The sequence below is a fragment of the Triticum dicoccoides genome, chromosome 2B (assembly GCF_002162155.2).
Source record: "Triticum dicoccoides isolate Atlit2015 ecotype Zavitan chromosome 2B, WEW_v2.0, whole genome shotgun sequence".
Classification (NCBI taxonomy): Eukaryota; Viridiplantae; Streptophyta; class Magnoliopsida; order Poales; family Poaceae; genus Triticum; species Triticum dicoccoides.
Genome location: NC_041383.1, coordinates 790060601 through 790077333, shown reverse-complemented (window position 1 = coordinate 790077333; position 16733 = coordinate 790060601). Strand labels below are relative to the sequence as shown.

At 47.9% G+C, this 16733-nt stretch overlaps 1 protein-coding gene across 1 annotated transcript in view; it reads right to left on the bottom strand.

Moving 5' to 3' along the window:
- Positions 1-16092, bottom strand: part of LOC119361441 — a 65616-nt gene extending 49524 nt beyond the window's left edge. The window contains exon 1 of the mRNA XM_037626647.1: positions 15790-16092. Coding sequence (XP_037482544.1) covers positions 15790-16092 — 303 coding nt within the window. The remainder of the gene's footprint in view (positions 1-15789) is intronic.
- Between the last annotated feature and the right edge of the window lie 641 nt (positions 16093-16733).

The window sequence follows — 16733 nt, the reverse complement described above, 5'->3', positions numbered from 1 at the left end:
GTTGGTGGACGGGTCGGCGACGAGGGCGGTGAGGTAAGGCGGTCGACGGCGACGAGCGCGGGGGAAGGGCGCCGCGCCCGATCCAGATCGGGATCGGGAGGAGAAGAGGAAGAGAGGGGAACGTTGGGGTAATGCGGTTGTGGACTAGGGTTTCAGGGTGTGAGGGGGTTAAGCAGGGTAGGGGTGGTGGGCTAGGCCGATCGGGTGGCCGAGGCCCAGGTGGGGGATTGGGGCCTTTTGTTTTCTTTTGTTTGTTTTGGCTTTTCTCTTTTCTTATTTTTCTTTCCTGTTTTATTTCCAGTTTCATCTTATTTTAGTTTTATAAAAACATAAAAGTTGTACCCAAATTAGTATCATTAATTATACCTCTGCTACAAAAGTTTAAACCCCTTAATAAATAGTTTAACATTTTATAATTAATAAAAGGCATTTATTAAATTGGTTATGCAGCTGTTTTATTCATTTTAGAGTTTGTAAGCATTTTATAAAAGTGTGCTTCCTCCACCATTATTAGCTAGCAATTATTTGTCACAACCTGAACATTTAAGTTTTAATATTTGAAAACTTTTCTAGTTTTGACTTTATTTTAAGTTTGAGTTTGAATCGGTTTCGAATCATGCGAGTTTACCAACGGCAACCAAGGTAACATGGCATCATTAGCAGGGAATTACTGTAGTCTAATTATCCGGGCGTCACATAGATGGATTAAAACATTCAAATAGAGCTTGAATCAATCTGGGAGCAGCTGCAATGTCATAGAACAACACCACCTTACACTACTCTACCTACACCCACTACAGTTATCGGAAACTCAAGTTGTTGGGGAATGTAGTAATTTCAAAAAAATTCCTACGCACACGCAAGATCATGGTGATGGCATAGCAACGAGAGGGGAGAGTGTTGTCCACGTACCCTCGTAGACCGTAAGCGGAAGCGTTAGCACAACGCGGTTGATGTAGTCGTACGTCTTCACGATCCGACCGATCCAAGCACCGAACGTACGGCACCTCCGAGTTCAGCACACGTTCAGCTCGATGACGATCTCCGGGCTCCGATCCAGCAAAGCTCCGGAGATGAGTTCCGTCAGCATGACAGCGTGGTGACGATGATGATGTTCTACCGGCGCAGGGCTTTGCCTAAACTCCGCGACGATATGACCGAGGTGGAATATGGTGGAAGGGGGCACCGCACACGGCTAAGGAACGATCCGTAGATCAACTTGCGTGTCTATGGGGTGCCCCCGCCCACGTATATAAAGGAGCAAGGGGGAAGGTCGGCCGGCCCTTGGGGCGCACCAAGGAGGAGGAATCCTCCTCCTAGTAGGAGTAGGACTTTTCCTTTCCTACTCCTACTAGGAGGGGGAAGGAAGGGGGAGAGGGGGGAAGGAAAGGGGGGCGCCGCCCCCCCTCCTAGTCTAATTCGGACCAGATGGAGAGGGGGCGCGCGGCCCACCCTGGCCGCCCCTCTCTCTTCCCACCAAGGCCCATGTGGCCCATTAACTCTCCCGGGGGGTTCCGGTAAGCCCTCCGGCACTCCGGTTTTCTCCGAAATCACCCGGAACAATTCCGGTGTCCGAATATAGTCGTCCAATATATCAATCTTTATGTCTTGACCATTTCGAGACTCCTCGTCATGTCCGTGATCACATCCGGGACTCCGAACAAACTTCGGTACATCAAAACTTATAAACTCATAATAAAACTGTCATCCTAACGTTAAGCGTGCGGACCCTACGGGTTCGAGAACTATGTAGACATGACCTAGAACTATTCTCGGTCAATAACCAATAGCGGAACCTGGATGCCCATATTGGTTCCTACATATTCTACGAAGATCTTTATCGGTCAAACCGCATAACAACATACGTTGTTCCCTTTGTCATCGGTATGTTACTTGCCTGAGATTTGATCGTCGGTATCCAATACCTAGTTCAATCTCGTTACCGGCTAGTCTCTTTACTCGTTACGTAATGCATCATCCCGTAACCAACTCATTGGTCACATTGCTTGCAAGGCTTATAGTGATGTGCATTACCGAGAGGGCCCAGAGATACCTCTCCGACAATGGGAGTGACAAAACCTAATCTCGAAATACGCCAACTCAACATGTACCTTCGGAGACACCTGTAGTACTCCTTTATAATCACCCAGTTACATAGTGATGTTTGGTAGTACCCAAAGTGTTCCTCCGATAAACGGGAGTTGCATAATTCTCATAGTTACAGGAACATGTATAAGTCATGAAGAAAGCAATAGCAATATACTAAACGATCAAGTGCTAGGCTAACGGAATGGGTCATGTCAATCACATCATTCTCCTAATGATGTGATCCCATTAATCAAATGACAACACATGTCTATGGTTAGGAAACATAACCATCTTTGATTAATGAGCTAGTCAAGTAGAGGCATACTAGTGACTATATGTTTGTCTATATATTCACACATGTATCATGTTTCCGGTTAATACAATTCTAGCATGAATAAGAAACATTTATCATGACATGAGGAAATAAATAATAACTTTATTATTGCCTCTAGGGCATATTTCCTTAAGTCTCCCACTTGCACTAGAGTCAATAATCTAGATTACATAGTAATGATTCTAACACCCATGGAGTCTTGGTGCTGATCATGTTTTGCTCGTGAGAGAGGCTTAGTCAACAGGTCTGCAACATTCATATCCGTATGTATCTTGCAAATCTCTATGTCTCCCACTTGGACTTGGTCCCAAATGGAATTGAAGCGTCTCTTGATGTGCTTGGTCCTCTTGTGAAATCTGGATTCCTTTGCCAAGGCAATTGCACCAGTATTGTCACAGAAGATCTTCATTGGTCTTGATGCACTAGGTATGATACCTAGATCAGAAATGAACTCCTTCATCCAGACTCCTTCATTTGCTTCTTCTGAACCAGCTATGTACTCCGCTTAACATGTAGATCCCGCCACGATGCTTTGTTTAGAACTGCACCAACTTACAGCTCCACCATTTAATAAAAACACGTATCCGGTTTGCGATTTAGAATCGTCCGGATCAGTGTCAAAGCTTGCATCGACGTAACCATTTACGACTAGCTCTTTGTCACCTCCATATACGAGAAACATATCCTTAGTCCTTTTCAGGTATTTCAGGATGTTCTTGACCGCTGTCCAGTGATCCACTCCTGGATTACTTTGGTACCTTCCTGCCAAGCTTATTGCTAAGCATACGCCAGGTCTGGTACACAACATTGCATACATGATAGAGCCTATGGCTGAAGCATAGGGAACATCTTTCATTTTCTTTCTATCTTCTGCTGTGGTCGGGCATTGAGTTTGACTCAACTTCACACCTTGTAGCACGGGCAAGAACCCTTTCTTTGCCTGATCCATTTTGAACTTTTTCAAAATTTTATCAAGGTATGTGCTTTGTGAAAGTCCTATTAAGCGTCTTGATCTATCTCTATAGATCTTGATGCCCAATATGTAAGCAGCTTCACCGAGGTCTTTCATTGAAAAACTTTTATTCAAGTATCCCTTTATGCTATCCAGAAATTCTATATCATTTCCAATTAATAATATGTCATCTACATATAATATCAGAAATGCTACAGAGCTCCCACTCACTTTCTTGTAAATACAGGCTTCTCCAAAAGTCTGTATAAAACCATATGCTTTGATCACACTATCAAAACGTCTATTCCAACTCCGAGATGCTTGCACCAGTCCATAAATGGATCGCTGGAGCTTGCATACTTTGTTAGCACCTTTTGGATCAACAAAACCTTCTGGCTACATCATATACAACTCTTCTTCCAGAAATCCATTCAAGAATGCAGTTTTGACATCCATTTGCCAAATTTCATAATCATGAAATGCAGCAATAGCTAACATGATTCGGACAGACTTAAGCATCGCTACGGGTGAGAAAGTATCATCATAGTCAACCCCTTGAACTTGCCGAAAACCTTTCGCAACAAGTCGAGCTTTATAGGCAGTTACATTACCATCAGCGTCAGTCTTCTTCTTAAAGATCCATTTATTCTCAATTGCTTGCCGATTATCGGGCAAGTCAACCAAAGTCCATACTTTGTTTTCATACATGGATCCCATCTCAGATTTCATGGCCTCTAGCCATTTTGCGGAATCTGGGCTCATCATCGCTTCCTCATAGTTCGTAGGTTCATCATGGTCAAGTAACATGACTTCCAGAATAGGATTACCGTACCACTCTGGTGCGGATCTTACTCTGGTAGACCTACGAGGTTCAGTAGAAACTTGATCTGAAGTTTCATGATCAATATCATTAGCTTCCTCACTGATTGGTGTAGTTGTCACAGGAACCGGATCTTGTGATGAACTACTTTCCAATAAGGGAGTAGATACAGTTATCTCATCAAGTTCTACTTTCCTCCCACTCACTTCTTTCGAGAGAAACTCCTTCTCTAGAAAGGATCCAATTTTAGCAACGAAAATCTTGCCCTCAGATCTGTGATAGAAGGTGTACCCAATAGTCTCTTTTGGGTATCCTATGAAGACACATTTCTCTGATTTGGGTTCGAGCTTATCTGGTTGAAGTTTCTTCACATAAGCATCGCAGCCCCAAACTTTAAGAAACGACAACTTTGGTTTCTTGCCAAACCACAGTTCATAAGGCGTCGTCTCAACGGATTTTGATGGTGCCCTATTTAACGTGAATGCGGCTGTCTCTAAAGCATAACCCCAAAATGATAGCGGTAAATCAGTAAGAGACATCATAGATCGCACCATATCTAGTAAAGTATGATTACGACGTTCGGACACACCATTTCGTTGTGGTGTTCCGGGTGGCGTGAGTTGCGAAACTATTCCGCATTGTTTCAAGTGTAGACCAAACTCGTAACTCAAATATTCTCCTCCACGATCAGATCGTAGAAACTTTATTTTCTTGTTACGATGATTTTCCACTTCACTCTTAAATTCTTTGAACTTTTCAAATGTTTCAGACTTGTGTTTCATTAAGTAGATATACCCATATCTGCTTAAATCATCTGTGAAGGTGAGAAACTAACGATACCCGCCGCGAGCCTCAACATTCATTGGACCACAAACATCAGTATGTATGATTTCCAACAAATCAGTTGCTTGCTCCATAGTTCCGGAGAACGGCGTTTTAGTCATCTTGCCCATGAGGCACGGTTCGCAAGTACCAAGTGATTCATAATCAAGTGATTCCAAAAGCCCATCAGTATGGAGTTTCTTCATGCGTTTTACACCGATATGACCTAAACGGCAGTGCCACAAATAAGTTGCACTATCGTTATCAACTCTGCATCTTTTGGTTTCAACACTATGAATATGTGTATCACTACTATCGAGATTCAATAAAAATAGACCACTCTTCAAGGGTGCATGACCATAAAAGATATTACTCATATAAATAGAACAACCATTATTCTCTGATTTAAATGAATAACCATCTCGCATCAAACAAGATCCAGATATAATGTTCATGCTCAATGCTGGCACCAAATAACAATTATTTAGGTCTAAAACTAATCCCGATGGTAGATGTAGAGGTAGCGTGCCGACTGCGATCACATCGACTTTGGAACCATTTCCCACGCGCATCGTCACCTCGTCCTTAGCCAATCTTCGCTTAATCCGTAGTCCCTATTTCGAGTTGCAAATATTAGCAACAGAACCAGTATCAAATACCCAGGTGCTACTGCGAGCATTAGTAAGGTACACATCAATAACATGTATATCGCATATACCTTTGTTCACTTTGCCATCCTTCTTATCCACCAAATACTTGGGGCAGTTCCGCTTCCAGTGTCCAGTCTGCTTGCAGTAGAAGCACTCAGTTTCAGGCTTAGGTCCAGACTTGGGTTTCTTCTCTTGAGCAGCAACTTGCTTGCCGTTCTTTTTGAAGTTCCCCTTCTTCTTCCCTTTGCCCTTATTCTTGAAACTGGTGGTTTTGTTAACCATCAACACTTGATGCTCCTTCTTGATTTCTACCTCCGCGGCTTTTAGCATTGCGAAGAGCTCGGGAATAGTCTTGTTCATCCCTTGCATATTATAGTTCATCACGAAGCTCTTGTAGCTTGGTGGCAGTGATTGGAGAATTCTGTCAATGACACTATCATCAGGAAGATTAACTCCCAGTTTAATCAAGTGATTATTATACCCAGACATTTTGAGTATGTGTTCACTGACAGAACTATTCTCCTCCATCTTGCAGCTATAGAACTTATTGGAGACTTCATATCTCTCAATCCGGGCATTTGCTTGAAATATTAACTTCAACTCCTGGAACAACTCATATGCTCCATGACGTTCAAAACGTCGTTGAAGACCCGGTTCTAAGCCGTAAAGCATGGCACACTGAACTATCGAGTAGTCATCAGCTTTGCTCTGCCAGACGTTCTTAACGTCGTTAGTTGCATCAGCAGCAGGCCTGGCACCCAGCGGTGCTTCCAGGACGTAACTTTTCTGTGCAACAATGAGGATAATCCTCAGGTTACGGACCCAGTCCGTGTAATTGCTACCATCATCTTTCAACTTTGCTTTCTCAAGGAACGCATTAAAATTCAACGGAACAACAACATGAGCCATCTATCTACAAACAAACATAGATAAGCAAAATACTATCAGGTACTAAGTTCATGATAAATTTAAGTTCAATTAATCATATTACTTAAGAACTCCCACTTAGACAGACATCTCTCTAGTCATCTAAGTGATCACGTGATCCAAATCAACTAAACCATGTCCGATCATCACGTGAGATGGAGTAGTTTCAATGGTGAACATCACTATGTTGATCATATCTACTATATGATTCACGTGAGATGGAGCCTATCACACCCGATCATCACGTGGTGTCTCAGCACGAAGAACTTTCGCAACGGTGCATACTCAGGGAGAACACTTCTTGATTATTAGTGAGAGATCATCTTAAAATGCTATCGTCAATCAAAGCAAGATAAGATGCATAAAGGATAAACATCACATGCAATCAATATAAGTGATATGATATGGCCATCATCATCTTGTGCTTGTGGTCTCCATCTTCGAAGCACCGTCATGATCACCATCGTCACCGGCGCGACACCTTTGATCTCCATCGTAGCATCGTTGTAGTTACGCCATCTATTGCTTCTATGACTATCACTACTGCTTAGTGATAAAGTAAAGCAATTACAGGGCGTTTGCATTTCATACAATAAAGCGACAACCATATGGCTCCTGCCAGTTGCCGATAACTTCGGTTACAAAACATGATCATCTCATACAATAAAATATAGCATCACGTCTTGACCATATCACATCACAACATGCCCTGCAAAAACAAGTTAGACGTCCTCTACTTTGTTGTTGCAAATTTTACGTGGCTGCTACGGGCTTAGCAAGAACCGTTCTTACCTACGCATCAAAAACCACAACGATAGTTCGTCAAGTTAGTGATGTTTTAACCTTCGCAAGGACCGGGCGTAGCCACACTCGATTCAGCTAAAGTGAGAGAGACAGACACCCGCTAGCCACCTTTAAGCACGAGTGCTCATAACAGTGAAACCAGTCTCGCGTAAGCGTACGCGTAATGTCGGTCCGGGCCGCTTCATCTCACAATACCGCCGAACCAAAGTATGACATGCTGGTAAGCAGTATGACTTGTATCGCCCACAACTCACTTGTGTTCTACTCGTGCATATAACATCAACGCATAAAACCAGGCTCGGATGCCACTGTTGGGGAACGTAGTAATTTCAAAAAATTTCCTACGCACACGCAAGATCATGGTGATGGCATAGCAACAAGAGGGGAGAGTGTTGTCCACGTACCCTCATAGACCGTAAGCGGAAGCGTTATCACAACGCGGTTGATGTAGTCGTACGTCTTCACGATCCGGCCGATCCAAGCACCGAACGTACGGCACCTCCGAGTTCAGCACACGTTCAGCTCGATGACGATCTCCGGGCTCCGATCCAGCAAAACTCCGGAGATGAGTTCCGTCAGCACGACGACGTGGTGACGATGATGATGTTCTACCGGCGCAGGGCTTCGCCTAAACTCCGCGACGATATGACCGAGGTGGAATATGGTGGAAGGGGGCACCACACATGGCTAAGGAACAATCCGTAGATCAACTTGTGTGTCTATGGGGTGCCCCCCGCCCCCGTATATAAATGAGCAAGGGGGGAGGCCGGCCGGCCCTTGGGGCACGCCAAGGAGGAGGAATCCTCCTCCTAGTGGGAGTAGGACTCCTCCTTTCCTACTCCTACTAGGAGGGGGAAGGAAGGGGGAGAGGGGGGAAGGAAAGGGGGGCGCCCCCCCTCCTAGTCCAATTCGGACCAGAGGGAGAGGGGGCGCGCGGCCCACCCTGGCCGCCCCTCTCTCTTCCCACCAAGGCCCATGTGGCCCATTAACTCTCCCGGGGGGTTCCGGTAACCCCTCCTGCACTCCAGTTTTCTCCGAAATCACCCGGAACAATTCCGGTGTCCGAATATAGTCGTCCAATATATCAATCTTTATGTCTTGACCATTTCGAGACTCCTCGTCATGTCGTGATCACATCCGGGACTCCAAACAAACTTTGGTACATCAAAACTTATAAACTCATAATAAAACTGTCATCGTAATGTTAAGCGTGCGGACCCTACGGGTTCGAGAACTATGTAGACATGACCTAGAACTATTCTCGGTCAATAACCAATAGCGGAACCTGGATGCCCATATTGGTTCCTACATATTCTACGAAGATCTTTATCGGTCAAACCGCATAACAACATACGTTGTTCCCTTTGTCATCGGTATGTTACTTGCCCGAGATTTGATCGTCGGTATCCAATACCTAGTTCAATCTCGTTTCCGACAAGTCTCTTTACTCGTTACGTAATGCATCATCCCGTAACCAACTCATTGGTCACATTGCTTGCAAGGCTTATAGTGATGTGCATTACCGAGAGGGCCCAGAGATACCTCTCCGACAATCAGAGTGACAAAACCTAATCTCGAAATACGCCAACTCAACATGTACCTTCGGAGACACCTGTAGTACTCCTTTATAATCACACAGTTACATTGTGACGTTTGGTAGTACCGAAAGTGGTCCTCCGGTAAATGGGAGTTGCATAACTCTCATAGTTACAGGAACATGTATAAGTCATGAAGAAAGCAATAGCAATATACTAAACGATCAAGTGCTAGGCTAACGGAATGGGTTATGTCAATCACATCATTCTCCTAATGATGTGATCCCATTAATCAAATGACAACACATGTCTATGGTTAGGAAACATAACCATCTTTGATTAATGAGCTAGTGAAGTAGAGGCATACTAGTGACTATATGTTTGTCTATGTATTCACACATGTATCATGTTTCCGGTTAATACAATTCTAGCATGAATAATAAACATTTATCATGACATGAGGAAATAAATAATAACTTTATTATTGGCTCTAGGGCATATTTCCTTCACAAGTGACCCACTCGGAAACAAACAATAATACATAACTGAATCCAAAGGAGATTTATGGAAGTGGCAGTCAAATGAGGAAGCAGTACAAAGTTGAGTAATGAACCCAAATCAATAAAAGGGTCATGTTTTACAGAAGTTGCATCTCAAATTTATATTAACCAATATCCAGAAGTTGCATGCTTTCTTGGATTTTTATTTCTTGATAATCATGAAAGTTTACTATCTCCTATCAATTGGAAAGAAGCACTTCGACAACCTTTTGAACTCTGCATGAAGAGCTGAACTATTAGTAGCTCTCCACAGAAATTGAATAGTCTTGAATAGTTATAAAACGTAATAGGTTAAAAAGAACAATAGACATACATTGGCCATCAAAGGATAAAACAATTGCCAAATATAGGTAGAATCAGAAAACCAAAGAATGTTTTTCACTTAATGAAATCGCACCACCTTCAATAAAAAAAGATAAATGGAATACCATGGATGGGCAAGATGCTGGTAGAGTTATACGGTTCTCAGCCTCTAGCTCAGGATGGCAGAGGAACCTATTCAATACGAAAATAAATTAAGGTTAGATGTCTTTATGATATAAACATACATCCATGACACTCGACACTCTTTGTAAGAAGAAACAAGGAGATCATTGTATGTTAAGGAGTCTGTAATTTCTGAATGTATCTCACTCATCCTCAAAACTATGCTACTGCTTTCAAGAAGTTAAGCCTCTCACTTTGCAAGTTTTTAAACAGGGGAAGCTTAAACTCGGATTGCAGACTTCCTCACCCAGCTTTTCGCTTATAAGCTTATGTAACATGAAGATGGTAATTAATAGGTCAGTGCCTCTTGCGATGTAACAGAAGATGATAATCTTAAGATCTTGGAAAAAATCTAAAAAAAATTGTTACTTGTGGAAACGGCTATCAAGTATCAACTTGCAATCAAGAAGTTTTCTTTAAATTTTTAAGAAAGGCCTCTACTGAGCCATGTTAGTTAGTAGATCACAATCTAAACTTACTTAATTATACTAATATGCAATTCACGATTATGCTTCACAAGTTGTCAGAATCACGATTTTGAATCGGATCGGAGCTTCGATGGTAGGATCGCAAATCATAGGATCTTCACTATCAGGATCGTAGAAACGTAGATTCTAAGAACTAAAATTGTAGAATCATAGGGGTTAGTTTGGATCGTAAAGTCGTAGAACAGAATCGCGATTCTGACAACCTTGCAAGCCACTATATGCAACGACTAGGATATGTAGCCAACAATACTCAACACCTATAACGGGAAGGTGAAATTATGGAACTGCAAGATTAAACTATTTAACTCATTTTGCATGGACACCGGGTATAATGCCAAATTAGTCACAGCTTTGCAACTGATAGGCATGTCGATACTAGTAAAATCATGGGATAAGGTATCTGCATAAGAATATATTTTTCAAAAAAAATTGGTCAAAAGTTGGCCCTCATATAATTTGATAAAGGTTAACAAGGCCACTTTGCACATAATATTGGTGCCAATTCTGTAAAAGTTTCTCTTTGTGCATCACATGCTCATGAATCATGAATCAAAGAGATAACCCTTGAACAGATAAAGATGATTGTGGGAATATATGCCATGCCACAATATCTGTAGTTGACTTGCAATATTCCCCCCGTGATCTTCTCCATGTTCAGAAGTTGAAGTATTCTTTTAGGTACAGCATCTGCAACCAACAGTAAGAGAAAGGACGCAGCATGAATGGGTTTGCTGCAGCCTGCAAGAACATTTAACAGAAAGCAAAAGGCAATGTGGGGAGGTTTTTTTTTACTGTTAATCTGAAGGAAATATGCCCTAGAGGCAATAATAAAGTTGTTATTTATATTTCCTTATATCATGATAAATGTTTATTATTCATTCTAGAATTGTATTAACCGGAAACTTAGTACATGTGTGAATACATAGACAAACAGAGTGTCCCTAGTATGCCTCTACTTGACTAGCTTGTTAATCAAAGATGGTTGAGTTTCCTAGCCATAGACATGTGTTGTCATTTGATGAACGGGATCACATCATTAGATAATGATGTGATGGACAAGACCCATCCGTTAGCTTAGCTCTATGATCGTTTAGTTTATTGCTATTGCTTTCTTCATGACTTATACATGTTCATATGACTATGAGATTATGCAACTCCCGAATACAGGAGGAACACTTAGTGTGCTATCAAACGTCACAACATAACTAGGTGATTATAAAGATGCTCTACATGTGTCTCCGATGGCGTTTGTTGAGTTGGCATAGATGTCACTCCGAGTATCGGAGAGGTATCTCTGGGCCCTCTCGGTAATGCACATCACTATAAGTCTTACAAGCAATGTGACTAATGAGTTAGTTACGGGATGATGCATTACGGAACGAGTAAAGAGACTTGCCGGTAATGAGATTGAACTAGGTATGATGATACAGACGATCGAATCTCGGGCAAGTAACATACCGATGACAAAGGGAACAACGTATGTTGTTATGCGGTTTGACCGATAAAGATATTCGTAGAATATGTAGGAGCCAATATGAGCATCCAGGTTCCGCTATTGGTTATTGACTGGAGATGTGTCTCGGTCATGTCTACATAGTTCTCGAACCCATAGGGTCCGCACGCTTAACGTTCGATGACGATTTTGAGTTATGTGATTTGATGTACCGAAGTTTGTTTGGAGTCCCAGATGAGATTACGGACATGACGAGGAGTCTCAAAATGGTCGACACATAAATATTGATATATTGGAAGGTTATATTCGGACACCGGAATGGTTTCGAAGTGTTTCGGGTATTTTCCGGAGTAATGGGAGGTTACCGGAACCCCCCGGGAGAGTAATGGACCTTAATGGGCTTTATGGGAAAGGAGAGAGGGGCCTCAAGGGGTGCCCCCCATGGGCTGGTCCGAATTGGACTTGGAGGGGGCGGCGCTATTGGGGAACGTAGTAATTTCAAAAAAATTCCTACGCACACGCAAGATCATCATGGTGATGCATAGCAACGAGAGGGGAGAGTGTAGTCCATGTACCCTTGTAGGCCGTAAGTGGAAGCGTTATGACAACGCGGTTGATGTAGTCGTACGTCTTCACGATCCGACCGATCCTAGTACCGAAAGTACGGCACCTCCGCGATCTGCACACGTTCGGCTCGGTGACGTCCCTCGAACTCGTGATCCAGTTGAGGCCGAGGGAGAGTTCCGTCAACATGACGGCGTGGTGACAGTGATGATGAAGTTACCGACGCAGGGCTTCGCCTAAGCACTGCGACGATATGACCGAGGGGTGTAACTGTGGAGGGGGGACAGCGCACATGGCTAAGAGATTGTCTGTTGTCCCTTTGGGGGTGTCCCCTGCCCACGTATATAAAGGAGGGAGGAGGAGGAGGCCGGCCCTAGAGGGGGCGCGCCAAGTGTGGGGAGTCCTACTAGGACTCCGAAGTCCTAGTAGGATTCCCCTTTTCCGTTCCGTAGTAGGAGAGAAGAAAGAGGGAAATATAGAGGGAGTGTCGGGTGGTAGGTGCGACATATGCCAACGGGTGGCTTATCATTGTGGGAGCCAATAAGACATCGCCGGTGCCTGGAAGCGGGATGAGGCGTAGACATGCACGCCGGCGAATCTGACCCAGCTTCGGGGCTCTCCGTCGAGATAACACCCCTACTGCTGCTCTGCGGGGTCTCTGCATGATCACTCGATGAACAAGTAGCTACAAGAGGCTCCTTGAGCTGTTCGGCGAGAGGAAGAAGAAGGGCTCGGCTAGCTCTCCTCTTCTCTCTGTGTGGTGTCTGAAACTCTAAGAGATCAACCCTTTGCATGGGTGCCCCGGGGGGTTTATATAGGCCTACCCCCCGGGGGTACAATGGTAATCCGGCTGGGTGTGGGCCCCAGCCGTCAGTGTCTATGCTTGCCGGCTTCTCCGCTGGCAGCTGGGTCCCGCTAACTGGTGGGTCCCGCCGGCTGCCGGCTTCTTGGTCGACAAGCTGGCCCTACTGCCAAGGGCTTTGTCGGGGGCTGGTTACTGTTGCCTCATTCCTGGTGCCGAGGGCTTTGTCGGGGTAAGCATGGCTATAGTGCCGCCGCCTTAGCGGCGATCACTGTAGCCTCACCTCGTCTTGTCTCCTTAATGGGGTGCTTCCTTCGAGGGAGGGAACTAGCCGGCCGTGGGGTGCCGGCTATGCCTTAGGCCGACTCGAGGAGGCCGCGCCACCTTCGGGCATCTCTCTGACCGGAGGGGCCCGCCGTCGGTGGGTCGTACTGTCAACCTGTCGTGGGTGACGTCATGGTCAGCATGGCAACAGTGCCGCGTCGGACGGGTGGTGACTGCCCCGTATGGCGCACTGTGGCCATGCGTACTCCGGGATGCGGGGGTGGCAGGCTTTACTGTAACCACGCCCCGTCTCATCGCCGTTATGTGGGTGCAGATTCTGAGGGTGCGGCCTTGGCCGCCTGCTGGGGAGCCGGCTTCCTGGAGTCGGCTTCCTCGTGGCCGGCTTTGCGGAGTCGGCCCTCTGGTGGCCGACTTCTTGGGGAGTCGGCCCTCTTGTGGCCGGTTTCTTGGGGAGTCGGCACTCTTGTGGCCTTCTTCCCGTTGGTTCTGGGGCCGGGCCGCCCCCGGTAGCCGGCCTGCGGGTCTGCTGGCCGGGGGAAGGCAGCCCCGCTCTTGGGATGCTGGAGGGCTTGGGTGGCTCATAATTTTTTCAGAAGCCCCAGGGGGAGCCGGCTAGGCTACCCGTGGTCATTTACTCCGACAGTAGTCCCCGAAGCTGGTTGAGCTTCAAGGCTGAGAGGAGGACGAGAAGCTCGATCAGCTTCCCATCCTGAGGGGCCGGCAGCTAGGAGCCGGCTTTGAGCGGGTGCGCCGTCTTCGGGAAGCTCCGCGGCCGGGAGGCGGGAACGCGGGCCGAATCGCACGTTGACCACGCGCCACCCCGCGTGCCACATGGCCAGAAAGGCCTGCCAGCCCACGCGCGCGACGGGACGTCGCCGCAGGCTGGGGCCTGCCATACCTAGGCCTCGGCCCAGGTGCAGATTTTCTACGGCCTGAACGGACCGCACGCCTTCCCGCGGCGGTTTCAACATGCGTTTAGGGCGTCATAATCGCGGGACGTGGGGGAGTGGGCGTAGTTAATCCCACCTTCTCCCACGCCTCGCCTCCTCGGCTCCGCCGCACGGGCCTATAAGTAGGGGGAGGAGGGGGAGAGGCAGACGCTCACACGCTCGCCCTCGCCCCAACCTCCCTTCTACCTCCTTTCTTTCGCTGCAGCAGCGCCCTCGCCACCGAGCCGTTCCGCTGTCGACCTTTTCGGTCTGCCGCGGCTCCTCCGCAGTGTGGTTACGCTTTCCGCTGCCTCGCCTTCCTTGCTTCCTCTCGTTCCCATGGCGCTTTCTAGCTCATGGGACGGCTCCAACGTCCACGAAGACCACATCGATTGGCTTCGCAGGACGCGGAGGTTGCCAGGCAAGGATCTCGTGAAGACCCGCCTCACGCCGGAGGCGGAGATTTCGCCGGCGCCAGAGGAGGGCGAGCGGGTCATCTTCCACTCGCACTGCCTGCACGGCCTTGGTCTGCCGGCGAGCGGGTTCTTCCGCTCCTTCTCGACTTTTACCAGCTTCAGCCGCATCACCTCACCCCCAACACGGTGATGCTGCTGTCGGCCTTCGTTACCTTGTGCGAGGGTTTTCTCGGTGTCCTCCCCACCCTCGAGCTCTTCAGGGAGTTCTTCCTGTGCAAGCTGGGCACCGTTTCTGCGGGTGTGCCCGCCCCCTGCGGCGCCTTCATCGCCATGCGGAGGACAGCCGACAACAACCCCTTTCCGCCTATCCCGCTGATCCAGTCGGTGAAGCTCTGGCAGCAGTCATATTTCTACGTGAAGAACGTCGCCTCGCAAGGCGACTACGTCAATCTGCCGGCTTATGTGGCCGGCCCGCCGCCTGGGAGGCAGCCGTCTTGGTCCTTCCGAGTTCGGTCACTGTCCCAGGCGGGGAACGCCACCGTCACCCGGCTCCGGGTGATGATCTAGTCGGAGGGCTTGGTGGGGGCCGACCTGGTCGCTGCCTTTGTAGAGCGCTGGGTGCTTCCGCTCCAAAGCCTGCCGCACATGATCTGCCAGATGAGCGGCCGCTTCGATCCATGTCAGCTGAGCACCAGGGAGATGCCTCGCGACGAGGTGTCTTACATGGTGAATTACATCTCCAACTGCAAGCTCACCGAGGAGTGACAGTACGGCAAGGCGCCGTACTCTCGGGCTGAACCCCCGCCGATGGTGAGTTTTCGCTTTTTCTTTCGTCTTTTGTTGCCGGTTTCATGAAGGCCGGCTTCTGACTTGCCGTCTTATCTTTGAGCAGAATCCCCTTCTTCCACCGGCTGCTGGGGCCGCAGGGCCGGAGCGCCAGTTCATGGCCGACCGCACGGTGGATGACCCCGATGACCCGGATCTGGGGACAGCCGATATGGACGACGCCATAGGCGGAGCCGGCGGAGAGGCAGGCGGCCCCGAGCTCACGACTGGCTTCGGGGACTGGCCGTAAGATGATGACGCCGAGGCCATCCCATGCCGCGAGTCGGCGGCCGAACGCCAAGGAGCGGGACCTTCTGCCGCGCCAGCTGCTCGGGGCGGCGCGCAAAAGCATCGGGCCAGGCCGGGTCTCTTCGGCAGCCGGCCGAAAAAGCCCAAGAGCTCCGTGGCGGCGACTAAGCGGGACGAGGCGGCCGCGAAGGCGGGCCGTTTCCGCAAGGTGGTGAAGCAGCCGCAGGCGGTCTCGGCATAAGTGTCGAATGCTCTCTATTTCTTCTTCTTTATTGTCTTCTTGAATTGGGGCTTCTTCTGAGCCTTCTTGTTGATTTATGGGTCAGGGCTCCTCTCTCTCTCGAACGGGTTGACGCCGCCTCCATAGTCGGACCGACAGGAGGATCTTCGAGCTCCCGCCGCGTGGACCCCCGCGCCGACCTCATGGAGGCGACAGAGCGGAACGCACGGGAGGCGCGGGAGGAGCAGGAAGCGCAGGAGCGGAGGGCCGCCCAGGAAGCACAGGGGGAGTCGGCCGAGGCGCAAGCCGACGCTGCGGCCAAGGCTCAGGCGGAGGCCGCGGCTGGGGAGAAGGAGGCGGAGGTTCCGTGCAACCAGCCTCCGCAGCTCGTCATTCCCCTCCGCGCCATGGCTCCCGACGTCCCCGTGCCCCCGTTGGAGGGAGCCGACCGTGACCAGCCGGTGATGGAGAGGAGGGACGACAACGTGATCGTCCTGGAGGAGGTGCCGCGGTCGGTGCCGACT